Source organism: Strigops habroptila, chromosome 7 (assembly GCF_004027225.2).
Source record: "Strigops habroptila isolate Jane chromosome 7, bStrHab1.2.pri, whole genome shotgun sequence".
Taxonomy (NCBI): Eukaryota; Metazoa; Chordata; class Aves; order Psittaciformes; family Psittacidae; genus Strigops; species Strigops habroptila.
Window position 1 is genome coordinate 64,812,302 of NC_044283.2, and position 19,790 is coordinate 64,832,091.

The window sequence follows — 19,790 nt, forward strand, 5'->3', positions numbered from 1 at the left end:
CTTGGGTAAATGGGAGCTTTACCATTGGTTGCCCTGGAAATAGGATCAGGACCTGGATAGATCTATGTAATGTCTTGTAAGATAGACTAATATGCTTTCTGCCTGAACAAATAGGACTCTAAGCACTTCTGAAGCTTGTTCTCTAGTTCTCTGTGACATGCATGCTACTACTTGATCAGCTGAACATTGAAACTGTGCAGTACATCACAACAACCTTCATGTTAATTTGCTGCAAATAAAACAGCAATCCTGCAATAGGATTGACCAAAAGGCTCCCAGTCACAGATGCTAAATCGTACCTGAGTGTAAATGAAAATGCATTAAATCCACATACGCACCCAATGCATTCATAATGAGCTGGTGCTGCCACCATACCAAACTAATGCCAGAAAAGAACTTACAGAGGTGGACAGAGCTCTGGTTTTCTCGAGTCATTTATTACAATAAATATTACTGTGGTTTTGATTCAACTTCTACTTAAACTTTGTTTCAATGGTCATCACAGACGTGGAAAAAAAACTTAGACTTAGTAAGTCTAAGACTTTCTCAAGATCTTGTTTTTTCTGGAGTACTGTATGTAACTCAAGTATTCTTGATTACATGTTAAAACTATCCTTCTCTCAGCTCAGAATTTCCTTTAGTCTGGGGCAGGATTTTTCAAAGGAAAAGTCAATGTAATGTACAACCTCAGGATTTCATTTATCTACTCTGCCCCACCAGGAAACGCACTTTGCAGTACTGCGGCCTTGAAAACCTGGAGTTATGCATGTGGGGGTTTTGTGTGCGCCAGGCATGAAGTCCCGGGCTACAGGTGACTTGAAAAATCATCTCTTTGACAGAAGTGGCTCAGCGGTCACCTGGAAGCACATGGTGGGTTGTGGCAGTGCCTGAAAACTAGCTTGAGATCCTGAGTTGTAAAATATGAACTCATCAGCAGCACAGCATCCTCACCTTCAGATTAGCAACAGTTTATGTCAGCTGCTGAATTCAGAAGCCTAAGTGAATGGAGCACTAATTTACATTTAGTGTAGAGATGGGGTACTGCCTTGTCAGCACCCTGGCTAACATTCCCCAGGACACCTGAAAATGGACTAATAGCAATGAAGAAAAATGAAGCTGACAAGACTTGTAAGTTTTGCCCCAGATCCGTTTTCAATAAAGCTGGGATATATGTTCATTCTGTTTCATCCTCTTCCTGCAATTTAACCCAAGACAACCAAATGATGCACTGTGAAAGCAAATTCTGAGGGACCTGTCTCTGACAGACCACATGCTTTTAACTTTACTAAATAAGCAGAGAAGGATGAGAAAGTACAACCCGTAGCATTGTATCTTGCCTGCCCTCTCACAAGTTTGACCAAACTCCATTAACAGAAAATGCGGTCATGTTTATCTGTTTGACTTGAATCCACCAGATTACTGTAAAGCAGCCTTAAACTTACTTGTTTGAACCCTCTAAGGCCAGCTTCCAAAGGTCTCATACCTGGGCCCTATTTCTAGCCAGGTTCACAGAACAGGCATTTTCAGTCCAAAGAAAATGCAAATAAATGCCTCTGTCCATGGAGTGGTGACCTTGCTAAATTACAGCAAGTATACCGAGCATCTGTCGCTGGCAGGGCTGTGGCTTTCTCTTATGACAGTATCACAGGGACATGCATTAGCTCTGAAGGACTGATCTTGCAGGATCAGTGCAAGGACATTTCAATGAGAAAATGAATAGTTCTTTACTCTGATTATGATGATTAATTCTGTTATGTCAGCAGCCTTTGGCACAGCCAGCAACAGCAGCAGATTTTCATATGGGGGGGGAAAAAACCTAATTCAAGAGCCAAGAACCTTAAGGGGAATTTTGTGCGGTTAAGTAATAATATTAATAAATGACACACCAACAGCTATAATTTTTACATATATGCTGAAACATACATATTCCCTCAATTCTCTGTAAGACTTTTGTACTGATCTACAATTGGTTTGTACTTGAAACATCAGCCAAGATAAAAAAAACTTGGCATCATTGCTGGAATTGACCAGCCACAGATGGGACTCAAACTGCGGAAGCCTTTTGGATCCCATGAAGTTGAGCAGAAATTCTATCATAGGTGCCAATTTCACAAACAAGTAATCACTGCTGAACTGGCAGGCATCCTACCTCCCTCACTTTGAGCTTGGTTATGCAAAAGACTCATCAGACATCCATCAGCTACATGATTTAAGCTAGGTAGGTGTTTGCTAGTGCATGAAACTGGATGATCCTAGAGTTTTGATTTTGAAAGGGATTTTGGCTTCAGACAGTGCATTAAGTGGTTTCCTCTCCAGTTCTGAAGGCAAGCACTTGACATGCACTGATCAGGTCACATCCCTCTTTCCAGTTTCTCCCCTCAGGTGCCATAACCAAGTTGTGCTCTTTGTGTGCTTTTTTTGTCTTGGATGCATTCCAGCTCGTGTCTTTTATGCCTTTGGTATGAGAGGCATTAGGAGGGGTGCATTAATGCCAGGTTCCTCAAGCATGTTTTGTTAGGAAATGCTCATTTGGCTATCCTAACATCATTAAAAATTATTCTCAGTAGGGTATGCTCTGCCAACACATAACCTTTAGCTGCTAAGAAACAGTAGAGAAAGCACAAAAAGCAGGTAATTCAATAATCGTTTCAGATATTGACAGATACAAGAAATGGCTCTCTTGCACTTAAGCACAGCATTTAGAAAGCTGGAGTAACTTTACCTGGGTGCCCTGGCAACTCGATCTGGTCTGCTTTACAGTTGCTATCCTCTCAACATTCCCTACAGGAGGAAACTAAATACTAGCACTTAGATGTGTAGATTGGGTAATTAACATTTTGACTTTCAAATCAGAATCACTGCAAACACTTCTGCAAGCATCATTTCCTCAGCTCAGGTGTGCTGATCACTTGCCTTGTACCAGCACATTTTTCACAGAACAGTATTTGAACCCGATATTTGAGATCCCTGTGCTTTCTCACCTTACAATTCATAGTCAGGGGTTGTTTCCTACCTTTTTTTTAATCATGTGCAAAGAAAAGAGTTGAAAGCTAGGCACAGAAAGAACTGGCCTCTCTTTGATCTAAAGAGAAATTGTCTTACAGATTTTAATGCAGAGAGGATACAGCAACATTTTTATTACAACAAAATTTTGGATTCTCTGGGGTGCACATGTAATGATGGCATATAGGCCCACTGATTAATAGTTTAATACTAAAAAATGCTGGAAAGGTAATGTGCAAGTACATAGAGAACTACATTGATCTGCCTTGCCTACACAAACAAGGAAGTTATATTAGTGTCAATTTACATTTGTACACAACCTGCTTTCAACTATTCAAGGGAAATCAATGTTTATGACGATTCATTAAAGAATGCAGTTGACTTTTATTGTGCAGACCAAAAATAATGCAGTCACCAACCCACCACTACATTAATGTTATGAAATCAGTTAACAAAATAATTGTAAAAAATAACTTAATTTCTGATGAGCAAACGGAAGCAAGTTGTACAGCTCTCTCATGTTCCTGTATTGATAGGAGAAAATGGCATTGAACCATTATACTCAATAACTCAAAGACAAAACCACTTCCCTTGCTTAGGGGAATAAAAATATTCCTGTTTCCTCCCCCAGTCCCAAACCCAATATTGGTTTATAAAAAAAAAAAAACCCTCTCACTTGGAGTTACTGCAGAAGTTCCATACTCTTTGCTCTCTAACTTGAATATGCAAGTACCTGATAGAGCTATCCTACTGGCATGTACAGACTCAAGTGAAGCACTGCTTGGCTCCTTTCAGAGTGTTTAACTTGCCAGCATACTCAACTTAATCTTCTGGTTCCTCATAATGTGCATACCCGCTTGCATAGGTCCTTCCTAAATTCAAATTGCTGAATACATCTGTGGTCTCAGTATCAAAATCCTTCCCTCCTTCATCATTGTCATCTTCATCATCCTCTTCTGCTTCATACTCATTATATTCATCCTCACAGTCACCCGAATCTCCGGGTTTGCTGGAGGAGAGGTTCTTCCAGTAGGCATCATAACCAGAAGCTCCATCTGCATCTTCACCTCCAGTCTGTCGGCCGAACTTCAAAGAACGCGCTGCAGGCAGAGAAAAATCATCATGTCCCCACCCCTCAAATGCAATTTGAGCTGAGCATCTGACATTTCATTTCCGTCCTTTTCCACTACTTGGCAAAGAGCATACAATGTTTGACAGCCTTTTTCTAAATTTGACATTATCAGGTTTAATCCTTACTCTGACAGAACCTTTCTGCTAGACACACACTGTCTCCCTGCAGCCAACTTTGTATGAACTCTAACTGTCTCCAGAGTATGACTTAGGTTTTAGGGTAAAGCTCTGGTACTCTAGCCAAGAAAACCTGTAATTTGATGTGCTTTGCAGACACAATAGGTATTCTGATTGATTCAAGAGTGGTTGAGGTAGGTTGTATGCAGGTCATCAAATCGAACTTTGAAATTCATTAGCCAGCTTCTCATAGATGAAGTAAAGGCTTAAGCAGTTATTTTTTGCAATTTTTCCACAACTAAAATCTCAAACTAACCAAAAGCTTTCACTATTAGGATCAATGATTAAGAATGAGATACTTCTCAGTTCTAGACTAACAAACACAAAGTTTTTCCTAACACAAATGTAGCAAAGCTTCGAAAAACAACTGAAAGTAACTGGACTTTACTCAGTGTTCTTATGCAGACAATTAGTCACCAATGGTACTTGTATTGCTTATTAACTGGAGACACAGGCTTACTTGACATGCTCAGATCCTTTGTCTGCTGAGTTTCATGGCCACATTTAGGACAGGGAGGCTCTTTTCCTTTTTCCTGCTTGAAAACCTTACTTCGCACATGATCGTCACAAAAGCAAGCCTGTGGGGTGAGAGTGAGAAAGCTAAATGTTTTAATCATAGAGCCATACTCTTCAGCAAGAAGCAAGCAAAAAGGTGTCTAACAGCAGCAGGGTTTTCTGTTTGGGATTAAAATTTAATGAGCTCTATCTGCAGTGGAACTGGGATCTGTGCACAGAGCTGTAATGAACATAGTTTCATGGCTTCCTCGGGAAGAGGCTGGATAAAAGTGCTGATAAAATAGAGAAGTAACACACTCAAGGACTGGATTATAGTGCTGCCCACGAGGAGCCCAGCAAACTTTGGTTTACACTGACAAGTTTAAATAAGATACAATCAGAGATGTGTGCCAGAACATAACTATGCAGTGACCCGAAGGCAAAAGTTAGAGATGGAAATTTCACATGTTGAGCACCAGAGTGCCAGTGAAGATACCTGGAGAAAGGAACAATTTGGAAGATTAAATCAATGCCATGGGAGGCTGCAGGGAAAACATATGGAGAGTAAGATGAGTAAAAGTAGGCAATGAACCAGCACCTGGAGAAATCTGGGCAATGCTGATGATGAAGCAGGTGGAATTTTTATACAGAATTACTTCTGAGTGTGAAAACCAAAAGCCTGATATCAGCAAATTAATGTCTGCATGTGTAAGACTAGATTAGCTGTGGAGACTGTTTCTATTGGATCCAGGCTGCGGTGTTTCTGGCCAGATCATGACTTGACTGTTTAAAAAAACCCAAACTTTTTCACTTGTCTTAGACCTACACAGGATCAAAATGAATTCCAAACCCCTGGATTCTGTGTGGGACCAAGGATTTGTTTTGGTTGGTTTGTTTGGTTTTGTTTGGTTTTTTTTTTTTAAGAGTCAAACATGGTACAAGCCTCAGTTTAAACAGAGGGCTTGACAAAGTGAAGATCACCTCTCTTGGCATAAGGATGCACAACACTGGCTTGTGGTTAACAGGCAAGCACAGATTAAAAAAAGCCCTTTTGTCCCCCATAAGCCTGTCCCCAGGCTTCAGATACTAATACAGAAGTATGAATATGTTTTAAGAATGTAGAGGAAGATGTGACAAGGCTTGATGCCAGCCTTGGAGGCTAAAAAGAATAAGTCTAAAATCATAGCTACTTGCAACTGTCTTTACCTTACAACGCAGGCATGAATGCTGCCCAAGCCTGTTACAGGAAACACCTGTTGGAGAAAATCAATATGTAAAATTCAGTACTTAAAAACTGCAGATCTGTGATGTTTTTAAAACCTTGCAAAAGTATGTAATAACATAATCGAGGCATTTATTTTTCATTCCCTGACACAACTGCGCTTTGGCAACATGCATCAATCATTTTAGCATACAGTACCATTCTACTAGAGTTTTTCAAATCTAAGCCTCATTGCAATAATGTCATTTGACACAAAAAATAGAAGTTCACGAGGAGGAAAAAGGTTAACTATTGCTTGAGTTTCTAAACTTTTAAAAACAGAAGTTTTAGAACCAGTTTGGTATGAAGTGATCATCTTGCTTTTCCTTCTCCCATGATGTCAAAAGAAGGAGCACTAGCATTTTACAGTCACTTTAAACATGCCATGGCAGCCTTTACCACCTTTATTTCATTTAAAGGGGATGTGATAATACTTCAACCTTGCAAACCTTCAAAGCTCGAACACTTGTGTTCTGTATTTTGTCATGTCCTCTGGAAATATACTTTATTGTACACAACTTCAGATGCAAATCTATCCAACTGTGTTAAAGAACTGCAGCTGGCACGTGAGCTATAAAAATCAGGATGGATGCTCAAAATCTTGTCTTGAAGCTTCAAATCTGTTCCTTTAGTCCACTAGAGGGAGTGTAGTAAAGGCAAGCACACAGCAATAAGCAGCAACACCAAGCTGAGTGAATTGCAGTTACTACTCGGGAGGCAGTGATACATATTTTATCAGTCACTGTGCAAGTACTTGTTCCCTTCCTCTTTGCCTTACCCCTGTGGCAGCAAAGGTTTTTAATCTGAAGTAATAAATATAATGAGCTTTTCACATGAGCAGGACAGCCGCAAGATTTAGCACTCTCATGTATTTAAAGATGGAATGGGAATTGCTAATGTATATATATTCGAACATTCCTGGAGTATCTGCACTTACAAAAACTTCTCTCGGGTAGCGATGGAAAGTAAGAGTACCTTTGTCACTGCTACAATGGGATTTAGACTACAAATGCACGACTGCATTTAAAGTTTGTGTATTCTGTAAAAGTTCAGATTTTACAACCTTGTTACCACTGACGAAATTCCTGCCTCTCTACCAAGGCTCCACTGTGCCACAAAACGTTGAACACAATGAACAACCTCAAAAAAGCAAATTCTCTATTCAGGGTGTGACATACATCTGTGAATTAAAACCTTCCAACAACCACTAAACAAATATTCATCTGGAATAGCTGATGCTGCTTCAATATTGCTATGCAGGAAGATATTTTGGCAGAATACATCAAGGGAAGCTAATCAAGGCTTAGAAAATAGCTGGCTGGGGAAAAAAAGGATGGGAGATGAAACGGAGATGGGAGATTTCAAAACACACACACACTATAACACTGAAATCGACAAATATGCTGAACTGGGATAAATCAATTAGGACAAGAGATTAGCCAGTTCTGAAGAAAAGAGTCTCCCAGATGACAAAGAGCACTTTGAATTTCTGTGGTAAGGATTGAAAATGTTGTAATAGTCAAAATACATACAAGTTTTGGAAAGGACAAGTGCTTGTCTTATGGGATAAACCAAACAGTAGTAAATGGTGGGTAGAAAAGAAATACTTCCAGAAAAGATTAATTATTTCAAACATGCATAGTCTTGGTTTGTTTGTGTTTGTTTTGGCTTTTGTGTTTTTAGCTTCCCTTGACGTTTCCCTCTTTCAGCCAAAGATGAGTAGTGGACTAGCATGTGCCATCCTCTTACAAATATGAGTTTCAGTTTTAGCCACACAATTAACTGAAGTTCAAAAGGCCAAAAAGTCTTCAGCTACCTGAAGACTTTATACCTATCAATAAAAGTGGACACGTCTCAACATTCGATACATTACTGACACAAATGTCCACAGTCTACTGGTCAGTGAAGAAACTAATACTGAGCTCATGCTCTGGATGAACACTGCTTTTGTTCATTCCTTACATGCTCACACTGTCTCACTGACTCTTCTGATGACTGCTTCCTGAGTCACGGTCTTCCTCACGACTTGCTGCTTTCGCCAAATCAACAGATGCTAAAACTCTTCACCAATATTCAGGCTATCCACAGCCATCGGGGAAAGTTTAGCCAGACTAACACAGGTGGTATTACTTAGGGCAGCTGTTTTCCATGAGGAACAGGTATCTAGAAATAGCTCATCATATGGTCAGAGAGTAGAAGAGAGCTTCTTGTCTGCAGAGCTTTGTGGAGTAAAAAAGCAGCTTCAGCAGTTCCAGCAGTTTTGCTGCAGTCCTGGCCACTGCCAACACTGCAACTTTAGAGACTGCTGGCTCCTGCAACAGCAACTTCCCAGGAGAGGCCTGTAAGAGCCAGGCAGGGAAACAACTGCCATGTACAGTCTGGCATGGAGGAAGGTCAGAGACAAAAGCTCTAGTCTAGATAATGGATATCAAGAGCAAGCAGAGAGGAAACAGGCCCCTTCCACCAGTGGTGGTAACAGCTGTTTGGAAAAGGTGATGGAGAGTATTCTTGAGCACAGAGGAAGCAATTGAGGAGTTTGCTTAGCTGTGGTGAAAGGGACTATGAATGAATATCTTACATTTAAATGTCTCTGCTTCCAGAACTTGGCAGCTGGCTTGATGTTCAAACTGATCATCTTCACAGAGGAAATCGTGGCAAAAAGAGCAGGTGAATATTCTGCCTCCTAAAAGATTTATCAAGGCAAAATAATCAGCAATGGGCACAAGCATCAAGTTCTGCTCTGCAAACAAGTTAGGCTGTGGTACTGACTGAAGACAAGTTCTCCCTTCTGTTACAAATGCTTTAGCAAAAGTACTAAATCAGACACTGCATCCATTATTATACTGAAAAATACCATGTATCCTACAATAGGAGACAGCATAAATATAGAGCAAGTATTACTCGTCGTACTTTTCTTCATTTGAATTTGACTATGGCATTAAGTATTTTTCTTAAATCAGATCATTCTCTCTTATCTAGTTTCCTTCCCTCCCACCCCCTCAGTTCTGATGCACACTTGGAATGTATTCTACAAATGGAGACGAGTATAGTTTGCTAAGCAATTGGGAATCCAAATACCTGTACTAGCACAGAAGAATAGAGTGGAAATGGCAGAAAATTGTTTGTTGACAATCTGATGCAGTGCTTAATTATGTGAGGCACTCTGCTGACAGGACAGTGAATACTTCAGATCACATAACCACCCCTGAATTGAATACTGTATGTTCCTGAGCAGGTTATTTACATTCCCCACTCATTAGGTCTATTTTCAAAATGGAAAGAATGCTTTGCTTTGAACAAACATACTTCAAGAACTAATCAGTGAAGATTAAAAATGCTACGCTAAAAATACAGGTACAATAACTTAAGCGATGTGAGGAGAAAAGTAACGTTTAGAATTTCTTATTTTTAAGTGTGAGCAAACCTACCGTGGTCCCAAACGCTTCTTTCACACTCAACACATTCTGCATCTGCGAGAGGGCAGGTACACGCGTGTGTGCTCAGACATTTCCTCCCGTGACACACCCAAGCTTCACAGAAATCACAGATTGCACCCTGTAATTACAGAAAGCTATCATCTTGGGACTTCTGCAATACCTAGAGGGAGACTCTTATTCCATAGCCCTAAACGTATCCAAGTACCCATTCTGTCAGTGGGTTCGTTCCAGTTGAGTGAGATAGCATGAACCACATCTGTATTCCTATCAAGCTGCTCCACAGTTCATCTTGTTTGTTTTTTGTTCACTTCTGCGGGGTTAAATATGATGTAAAAATAACTTGGTATTCTCCTTTTCTGTTTTTCCACATTTCCCATCTTAATTCTCACGCATGAAAATTGTGTCCTCCAGCTGAAACCTGAGATCCGTAAATGATAACAATGTTCTGGCATAAATGCAATTTCAAAAAATGTCCTGGAAAATGCCACTAGAGTCTTAGAGCTGAAATCACTTATTTGGATTCTAAACTATGTTACATTAGAACAAAAGCTCCAGAGCGAGCAAAGATCAAATAACTCCCTAGAAATCAGTTACTCTTTTAACTTTCATTTTGATTAAACTACAAGATCTACACATTGACTATGCCTTAACTGTAGCATTTAGGAAGCCACCTCAGCCCTTATGTAACGAACTACTGTGTGCGTTACATGCACACAAAACTAAACCAGTGGTGAATCAAAATTAATTGTTGATGAAAATATTGCACCAGTGAACACATGGAATGAGTTTAGGAAATTCAAACTGGAAAGCCTGTGTGTGTTACTGAGAAAAGCTGACTGCAAACTGGAGGCAGAAACCAGACAGAGGTTTAGTCCATACAGCATTTAATCCAGAAGCTATGATGTGTCATAACTTGCTTTCCAGAATGCAGTAACTAACTTGTCCTTCTAAGAAGAAAAATTCAAACGCCAGAAGCTATGACTAAGAGCCAAAATGAAATTATTTTTTAATTAAAATTCCCTCCTAATGCCGTAGAATAATTTCTCTCTCTGAAAAACATGGTCTCTGCACAGGGCCTGCCACCAGCACAGATCTGTTAGCATCCAGGACATGTTGGGAGTTTGCAGGAGTTGTACCTAAAAACGCAAGATTTGGGGCTTCAGTAGAAGGGAAAAATCAGTTTCTGATGCTAAAATGAGGAAAAAAAACTTGGCACGGTGCACGCTATCATTCCATAAATCTGGATTATCTTTTTTCAGAAAGATTTGCATAGCATAACCTCATAGTGCAAAAAAAGGTTCTAATTCTGTATACATACCACCATTGCTAGTCCAGTACTGTACACACCAGCATGTTTTATAACACAGTCTGAAGACTTCATCATGCATTTGGTTTTTCCTGTTTAGAAAAGACAAGGAACCAGAAGAAAACTATATAAAAATTAAAAAATTAGAATGAATGTTCATACAAGAGCAGTACTTCAACCAAACACCTGTGCTTGATTGTGAATCTAGGTAAAAATAATGCAAACAGATGTCTGCAACCTGCAATCCACCTTCACATCTGCCTTAGATCAAAATAATTATTGTCTGTTTTCAGCCAGAATCTCTTCCCCAAGTACTGAGATAATAAGGCAATGTGTTGTCTTGCTCTGTGTTTTGAGTCATTGGCAAGAATTTCAAATGTCAAAACATTTGAAATGCTGTCAAACCAAAGAACAAAATTAAGCTGAAAGCCAAGCAATGACATCTTTAAAAGTTGCATTTGGAGCTGCTAGTTCTGCCTCACTATAAAAAGCAGTATGTGCTGTGCACAAGGTTGAGGCCCTCTGAAAAAAACATGCACATGATTTAATGTCTTACATATACTTGGATACTTGGGGTTTTGGTGGTGGTGGTTTGGTTTGGTTGTTTTTTCTCTTTTAAAACCATATTAGCAAATACTTCCTAGACAAAATAATTCCTTTTAAATGCAGGGTATCAGTGGGAGAAAAAGCCCCAGCCTGTACCTAAGTCATTCTGGCACAAGCAAGCAGTTAGAGTGACAACTTTCCCCTACTCCTTGCCTCTGACATAAAGAGCACTGCCAAAAAGATACAAACCCTGTATGCAGTTACACAAGCCAAAAAAATCTTGTAGTTAAGCCCAGGCTACTGCAGTGGAGGTTTATCACTGATTTAAGCTGCCCTGCCACAGACCCCTTTGATGCCTCTGCTATTGCCTGCTTAGAGTAACCACCGAAAGGGTGCTCCCTGCAATCCCACTGAGGAGCTGACAAAGCCAAACTGTACTCGGAAAATGTCATTAAATTCCAGTATGCAGCATCTGCAGAGCTTTGTATTAATCACACCTCAGACATCAAATGGCACTCGGAGGGTGAGGAAGAACCAGTGGTGGGCTGAACTGGGCAACTGGAGGTGGTGGGGGTATTACTGCGTCTGGAGCACTGCAGTACAGCTATGTTGCTCCCATCCCTCAGGGACTTCTCTAAGAAAGATTCTTAGAGAACTGGTTTGTAGGAGCTGTCTCCAACACTTGGTTAAGCACCAAACAGCTCTAATAATTGTCTTTGTCTTGGAAAACCCTGGGACTTCATAGAATTCTGTGGTGGTTATTAGGGATGCTTTTCCTCCAGAAACATACTGCAGATTAAGATAAATTCAACACACAGGAGTCAACTTCAGATGTATAATACACTGCAAGATAGACAGAGTGTTTTTACTACTTCACTGCATGATGACAGAAGGAAGACTTATGAATGATGACACGCTGCCATTGCACACTAACAGCCTGGCTTCCAAAAATGCTCAGAAACTGCAGGTCCCAACAAAGGCACTGGAAGCTGCAGATGTCAGCAGCACTTAAAGTTGAACTACAAAACAGCCAAATTGCTTAATGACAAATTGAAAATCTGCAAGGATGTGTTGAAATGGCAAAACAGCAAAATTCACCTCCAAGTTTGAAATGATTATGAACATCCCCTGCAAGCAAGCAGGGGGTATTCTATCCTGATTTGGAGCAGAGTTCTGTCATTAGGAGTCCTTCTCTCCTGATTTCGAAGCATCAGCCCTCTAGCACATAAATAACATGAGTGGGGTGTTCTCAATCCTAAAAGGCAGCAAGAAAAATTCTTCCAAAGATCAAATAGTGAAGACTTGCAACCTCTGGGGGTCAGAGGGGCATACACATTAGCACATGATCAAGCAAGATCTCTTCTCAAGGAAGAGATTCACAGCAGATTTAAAAGAACGTGCTCCACAAATCACAAATGTACTTTAAGACAAAGGTACTCTAAGTGCAGAGAGTTGAACACCACAAATGGGACTGAGGACAGCATGTTTTCCTTCATTACTTCTACTTACCACATTGTGCACAAATGGGTAGTTTTTGAACAGAGTTGCAGAAGTAGCAAAAAGCTCTATTCTTCTGTCGTCTAGGCATACGGGGTGGGGGGGGGAAAAAAGGCAAGCAAGCATTAGAAAGACCTGTAAAATGTTTGAACCCAAGTAATACTCAACTGCTGGTTTTAGAAGGGGAAAAATACTTACCTTTGGCACTTATCACATTCCTAAAGAAAAGAAATAACACTGGTAATTATTTTTATTCTAGGTAAATAAGACCTAGATTCAGAGACCCTGCAGGGACTCTAAATTAAAGTTCTGATTAGGAACCAAACTTTTTATTCAAGTATTATACCTCTGATGCAAATGTAACCTTAAATATAAAAGATGTACGGTAGGAAGAATGACGTTCTAGTAGCATTAAATACAATTAATATTTATCACTGGGTTTACATAATTTAAAACCAAGCATTGTAATATAAAATACTTTTGGTTATCTTACCATTGAAGCATTACAAGGATGTTTGGCTAAATCTATGTTGGCTCTTGAAGCCCTTATCTGCTTTTCACGTTCACGGCGGTTCTCAGCTTTCTTACGAGCACCAGTCTTCTTTTTAGGCATTTTTCACGACCTGTGGGGGGAAAAAAATAGGTATGTAATGAATGCACACAAAACTATCTATGGAACTACATGGATACACAAGACAAATCCAGCACTAAAACTGGATCTTGGAGTTCCCATGCTAACTGTGCTTCATCTCCATTTCCTTTTCTAGAAGTTTCTTTTCAAATGTAGAATAAGGGGCAGTCCCTCAGGAAGAGTCATGGGATGAACCATGAAGAATCTTGTGATCTGGAAAGAACTTTGCTGTCTTAAAACTTTGCGCTTAACTGTCTTTGAAGTGTTTTGTGTTTAAAAAAAACCTAAAACAAATCGCTATGTTTTGTTGGTTTGTTTGAGATGGGCCTCTGGTTTTGGTTTGCCTTGTCTATTTGAAAAGGCCAATATTCAGCTCATTTCCTCTTTCACTTCTCATGCTCACTAACTACTTCAATTAGTTGAAAAGGATTCTTCAGGTAAGCGAATCGTGGTGTACTGCAAAAATGCAAATTTCACACTTCATGAAGGCTTAGAAAACAAAATGTCATTACATGGATTTAAAAGTTATGGCAAAGGGATGTCTGTACTGCTTATTTATCATTCTAGCACATTAGCAATAATGGAGATGAGGATGCACTGATTCATTGCTTTGAAGGCTATGTTTCCCAAGAAGGGTTTATGCTAATTTAAATCCATCTAATTCAGCGCATTCATCCATCTCGTTTTAACATCCTAGGAGGGAACCAGTGCAATACAGTGGTGAGACCATCCGGGAATCAATCAGATCACTGCTCTCCTGTCATCTCCACAACGAACTGTGCAGTACTCACACATGTTTAGTTTACTCTGTGTTTATAATAAATTAGGCAAGTGTTATACTGACTTCATGAAATGGCCAACTGAGAGATTAAAGGTGTGGTCTGATGTTAGAATTTCTCTTGTCAACACGGGCACCCAAGATAGACACCCTCCCTTATGCTCCATCTTTATTATCCCCTAATTTCTGCTGATGTAACTGTTGGTGTTACATTCTAAACCATATAGAGGTTAAAAACAAAACCAAAAAACCCAAACCACTTGATGGGACAGCTCTGCCCAGGCAAGGTTCTGCTGATTCCAGTAGGTCAATGGGTGGCTACTAGGGCCACTGGGCTGAGGAAAAGGGAGGTACCTGCTCTCCTCAGCCTCATCCCTAACTCCAAGCAGATATGTAGACATGCATGCTGGCAGCTGTAAAGAGTTGCAGCATCAACAGGCAGTGAATTGTAGTAGCTTAAATTTGGAAGAAAAATTAGTATCTTTGTTCAAAAGGTCTTACAAAATAAACCAAACAATCCTAACTTTTCCACATAAAGAAATATATTGTCCTGGCCAAGTACTAAAATTTGGTTTTGATAGCACACATAAATCAGTTTTCTCACCCTGTAGCATTTTGCACTGTGTTTAAATTGTATTAGTGTCATATTTTGTAGTCAGAATCGTATTGCTGAGATGCCTGCTGGCAACTGCCATTATTCTACAGCGTGACATTTCTGATGCTGGGAGTCCAATATGAGGTTGCACACTAATTCTCAAACTGCTCTAATGCCAATTTACCAACAGAATCTAACGGTTAGTATTTATACCTTGACTTCTTCCCATTACCTCATAATCGAAAGCAACAAAATGACAAACTGTTTTCATGAAAAACACCGTCTCAATGACTATTGAGGACAGAGATTATGAGAAATCTTTAAGATGGTAGTTTTTAGAAAGTCTGCACTAAACTAACAAAACTGTAAAGCTGGGTCCTTTCAACAAAGCCATCAAATCAATACAGGCTTTTAACCACCAGCCAATAAATAACTATCCTATAGATCAATATTCTATCCCTTTTGCCCTCTGAGCTTCCATTTAAGATGTTTGTGGTCTTTTCCCTGAGTTCTAAGTTTTTAGGGAATTTACCATCTTTTAATTTTCTGACTAGAGCTTAATAGTGTTATGATGCCAGAAATTATGATAACAAAAACTTTGTTTACCCGCAAATTGCTTTCAAATCAGGGTATTGCTCCTTGTAAAAGCACTGATCAGTATTTAAAATGCCTCTGCAGCATGTTCTACCTCCTCTTTTTGGCAACGCTTCTGTCATCTGAGGCTAAAGGATGACCCAAAAACGCATTTAGGCACCACAACACATTACCAAATGCTCAGACAGGAAAGACCCAGTGGAATCTATCTGTGGTGCAAGGTGAATGGAACAGAAAATTGCCTCTCAGGAGGACCAAAAACAAGTTATCAAGGAAATGCTTACAGTGAGCTACTCACTAAAGATTTAACTGCCAGAAAGATGTTGCTTAAAGAGAGTATTTCTGGTGAAGGCAGAGACTTACAGCCATGCCTGCACCCTCCTTTTCAACCTATGATGCTATCATAAAAGACTGCACAAGACACAGCAGGTTCAAGCCCCACAAGGTGTGACCCTGCTGTACTACAGAGTGTCTGAGCTCCTGAACTGGGACCAGTTCTGCACAAGAAGGTTTTCTCCATTTTAAGTTCTCTACTCAAGGCATAATGCTCCAATGACTGGGTCAAAGCAGCAGCAGGAGCAAGTGTGACTCCCCAGCTTAATGGCTGATGCTGTGGCACAGAAAGCACAGGTATCAGGAGGCTGTGTACAATGTGAACAGTAGTTAAAAGGGAAAGCCCTAAAATGTGTGGTGGGAAGACTGGGACCTCTGCACTGTGTTTCATTCCGTAAAAGTTTCATTTACTATTCCTCACATGCTGTACTATTTGGTAAGGAAAATATAGGCAAAGACAGCGGGGTTCCCACCGCAGCTCCAAAGACTGCTCACGTATTTTAACTGATGGCTGCGCTATGTCAAATACACAAACAATGCCTGGCATCTAAATTCTGCAGAGGTTGTACCATGCCTATGCTGTTTTCCTCCCTCTTGAAGACTTGTCCTTGACAAAGTCTCAAAGACACACACCAAGTTTGCAGCAGACAGGAAAGCAGACTGCACCAGCAGCTTTCTGGATCTTCTGTGCTGAGCATGACATTCCCTTGCGTCATATTATCTTATGTGATATGCTAACCACCCTGCTGTCACAAATATAACGAACAGCTGTAACAAGCTATTCATGTGGGGATACGGGGGAACTGTCAGTTACTCTTGTCGTGCAACTCAAATACTAACACCCAAAGAGGTTTTCATATTTCAAGATTTCTTGCACTTGACCATCAAATAGCTTCTACCCTATGCATTATACATCAAAAGAGGAATCGGGGTGAATTTGCTGGGTCGCACCTGATTCCATCGAGAATTCAACAAAATCTGTTTTACCACTTTATACAAGACTACCATGTTTAAGGAAAAACAAGCAGTATTCCACATTTATGTCACTCCAGTCTATTATTCCTTCTAATAATGAGCTCATGCCCAAGGCACCGGGCCTTCAATGCCTTACTCCGTACGTTCATAACGCAGGGGTGAACCGCAGCCGCAGTGCCTGGGGACTGCAGCCTGCTGAATCCGAGGTGCCCCGGCTGCCCCGGGCACGTCTCTGACCGATTCGATTCCCCCTCTGGAAACGCACCGGTAACAGCTGCCGAGCGTGCGTGAGGCCGACGCGCTCTCACCCCCCGACTTAAGGCTGTTCCGTGAAACGCCAACAGCAGGCGAGCTTTCCGAGAAGCACGCCCGCACGGCGGCCAGTCAGCTTGCGCTATTTCACCTCAATTTTAGTGTTTTACCTACGCCCCCAAACTGTGCCGCCAACACGTTTCCAACCTGGCTCGCCGCGCTCCGTGTTTCCCGGCACTGATCTCTGGGGAAGCCAGCCACCGCCTCGCTTGCTCAGACGGGGAGGCCGCGGCGGGCCCGGACCGCCCGCCCGCTCCCTCCCCGACCCACCGTCCCACCGGCGCCACTGCCCCCCGCGCCCACCTGGCTGCAGCGGCCCTGCGGAAGCCGGAAGCGGCGCGGTGCGCTGCCGTGCGCTGCCCGTCCGGCCCGGCGCGGCGCTGCGGCGCGGGAAGGTTCCGAGGGACGCGCCTTTGGGCCGGCTCCCTCAGGCGCCCGTCCCGCCTCACCTCAGGGTGTGAGGCACCGCACGCCCGGCCGTCAGCCGGGGGGAGAGTGGAGGGGCACACCGGGAGCTAAGCGGGCCTGAGGGGAGCCAGAAGGGGCTGAGGCTGTGTCTGAGGGGAGTTAGGGAGAGAAACAAGTGCTAAAATAGAAAGCTGAGCTTTCTCCTCAGAGAACTGCAATGTCCGCGGGGTGGGCATCGAATAGTTGGGAACCGAGAAAGGGCACGATTTCCGCACTGCAGGGAGAGGCGGTGGCAGAGTTTTGGAACGAGACGTCATAAAAAATAGTAAATATATAGATACCAAAGACAGCACCCTAAGCAGAGTAGTTAGCACCCGCATCGTGTGTACTGCGGAGCACTTGGTGTTACAACACAAACTGTGTTTGCATGCACTTGAGTCGTCTTGGATTAAAAAAAGCCCAAACACACGGTTATCTTCACATGAATGTCTGTGTCCTGAAGAGAATTAGGGAAAAAAACCAAAATCCCAACCCCTCTTTTGGTGTTATTTTGGGGCTCCTAACCAGCATGATCTTTCTCTTCTCTTGGTTTTACTGTGTTTGGGAAATGATCTAAAAAGTTTTTATAAGCTGTTTGCATGGATGTTGCTGCTGGTTGTTCCATCCTCAAATTTGGTTTGCTTTCATGGCAATTGCCCTGCAACTTTTGCTTGACAGAAACCAAATTTAGGGCATAGTAATTGCAAGTTAGTTGTGATTGTAAGTGATTAGGGTTGGCACCTGAAAAGTTATCTATGAATTCTTTCATCAGCGGCTCCATCTATTTTTAAAATGACGTATCGTTTAATCTTAATGGTAAGAATAGAGTGTAGCTTGAAAAGGGAAATAATATCTGTACCATAAAAAGAAAAAAGCCCTTTAAACAGCTGTTTCGCCTGAAAGTCCTGCATTGTCACAGATCGGCTTGCCTTTCGGAAGGACAGTTCAGCCTGTTTCTCAGCAATTTCTGCTCATTTCCCAGCTCAGCCACCTAGAGGTCTGTAACCTGGTGGTGATTCCTTGCGTTCTGCAAGAGCTGTCGGCTCTGGAGCTCGATTTGATTTGCACTATTCACAGGTACTACATGAGGTGTGAAAGGGTGTGAAGTATGCGGTGAAGGCAGCTGTATGGACTTGCTGCACCCTTTTGTTTGTATGTGCGATGAGCGCTTGCTTCACTCATAAGTGGCATACCACATGAGTAAAAATGTAAGGATGTCTTTGTTTCATTTTAATACCAAAAGCTCTTCCTACAAGTGTATTTATTGCACATATTGGCCTAGAAACCCCTTTTTGAAAATCATTAAATGATGTTTCGTATAGATATTTCATGAAGATCGGTGCAAGGATCACAGAGCTTAGAGTTAGATTCCAGTATATTTCATAGTCTTTTGCCTAGGAAGCATGTGACACGTTTCACATAAATAACTCCTCGGGCACTGTTTTATTTCTTGTGTGCTTTGATCATCTGTTCACTCAGGTGGGGCAGTTGCATTGCTTCGCATTGTACTTGGTCATGAACTTCTTACTGGAAGTTGGCTGTGAGTTATGGAATGTGATTTTGGCTTCCATTGCCTTTTCCCGGAAGACTTTTCTAACTTTTGTGAGGCCAGGGTTGTATCTCCCGCAACAAATTGTTTGCTTGTCATACTTTTCTTTCCAGATGTAATCTTCACACCAGGTTAGTGGGGCACACGGAAAACAGTATTATTGTTCAAGACAAAAATTCATGATGGGCGCGTAACTGGACATTTCTGCTTTGTGAGAAAGTGTGTGGAGAAGTCATTTTCAACTCTTGCCAGTAGCCATGGCTATGTGCTAGTTAACTAACAACCTAAGTAGAAAATAAGATCTTTCGTGAGACCTTAGTGCTTTTTTGTGTCATCCTGACTTTTCTGAATGAATGCCATTAATCATCAGTATTCTTTTATTCTGGTTCTGATCACTGTGGTCTGGTTTAGGCAGCCATGAATGCAAGAACACAATGAGAATAAATGATATAGATTGGAAGAAAATACAGACAGAAAAGGAGATAGGTTGACACTAAGATTTTCATCTTAGTCTCACTTAAATGGCTTTTTAAGCAGATGTTTTAGTTTATCTTCTGAAACTGTATCTGCTTGAATTACGTTCCACAAACCACCCTCTAGATGGCAGGGGTTAGTCACTTCACTCACGAACAGCAAAATACCTTATTTTCAGAGCTGGTAAAGTGGTCTAGGGCTGTAATACAAGTGAATAAAGAAAAAATTAGATGAGAATAGCCAATTTAG

General features: G+C 41.3%; 1 protein-coding gene across 3 annotated transcripts; it reads right to left on the reverse strand.

The window, feature by feature from the left end:
- Positions 1 to 673: 673 nt before the first annotated feature.
- ZNF330 (zinc finger protein 330) lies at positions 674 to 17,461 on the reverse strand. 3 transcript variants are annotated; one of them, XM_030492686.1, is made up of 10 exons: positions 17,375 to 17,461; positions 13,347 to 13,476; positions 13,052 to 13,071; positions 12,866 to 12,936; positions 10,823 to 10,902; positions 9,496 to 9,622; positions 8,646 to 8,750; positions 6,013 to 6,059; positions 4,772 to 4,889; positions 674 to 4,103 (listed from the first exon to the last, which is right to left on the reverse strand). In XM_030492686.1, the coding sequence occupies exons 2-10, from the start codon at positions 13,464 to 13,466 to the stop codon at positions 3,826 to 3,828; spliced, it is 966 nt and encodes a 321-aa protein (XP_030348546.1). In that variant the 5' UTR covers positions 13,467 to 13,476; positions 17,375 to 17,461; the 3' UTR covers positions 674 to 3,825. The 3 variants fall into 3 exon arrangements, with proteins under 3 accessions (XP_030348546.1, XP_030348548.1, XP_030348547.1); XM_030492688.1 differs by lacking the exon at positions 17,375 to 17,461 and adding an exon at positions 17,219 to 17,353 and having other exon boundaries at positions 3,082 to 4,103; XM_030492687.1 differs by lacking the exon at positions 17,375 to 17,461 and adding an exon at positions 17,025 to 17,143 and having other exon boundaries at positions 3,082 to 4,103.
- Between the last annotated feature and the right edge of the window lie 2,329 nt (positions 17,462 to 19,790).

What these genes read in the sequence shown, in the direction of transcription:
- ZNF330 (XM_030492686.1), bottom strand. Translation starts at nt 13,466, where the DNA reads ATGCCTAAAAAGAAGACTGGTGCTCGTAAGAAAGCTGAGAACCGCCGT. An exon ending in GAATGTGATAAGTGCCAAAG is followed by an intron (nt 12,937 to 13,051) that starts GTAAGTATTTTT and finishes CCGTATGCCTAG; the next exon opens with ACGACAGAAGAATAGAGCTT. An exon ending in AAGAAGCGTTTGGGACCACG is followed by an intron (nt 8,751 to 9,495) that starts GTAGGTTTGCTC and finishes TAAATCTTTTAG; the next exon opens with GAGGCAGAATATTCACCTGC.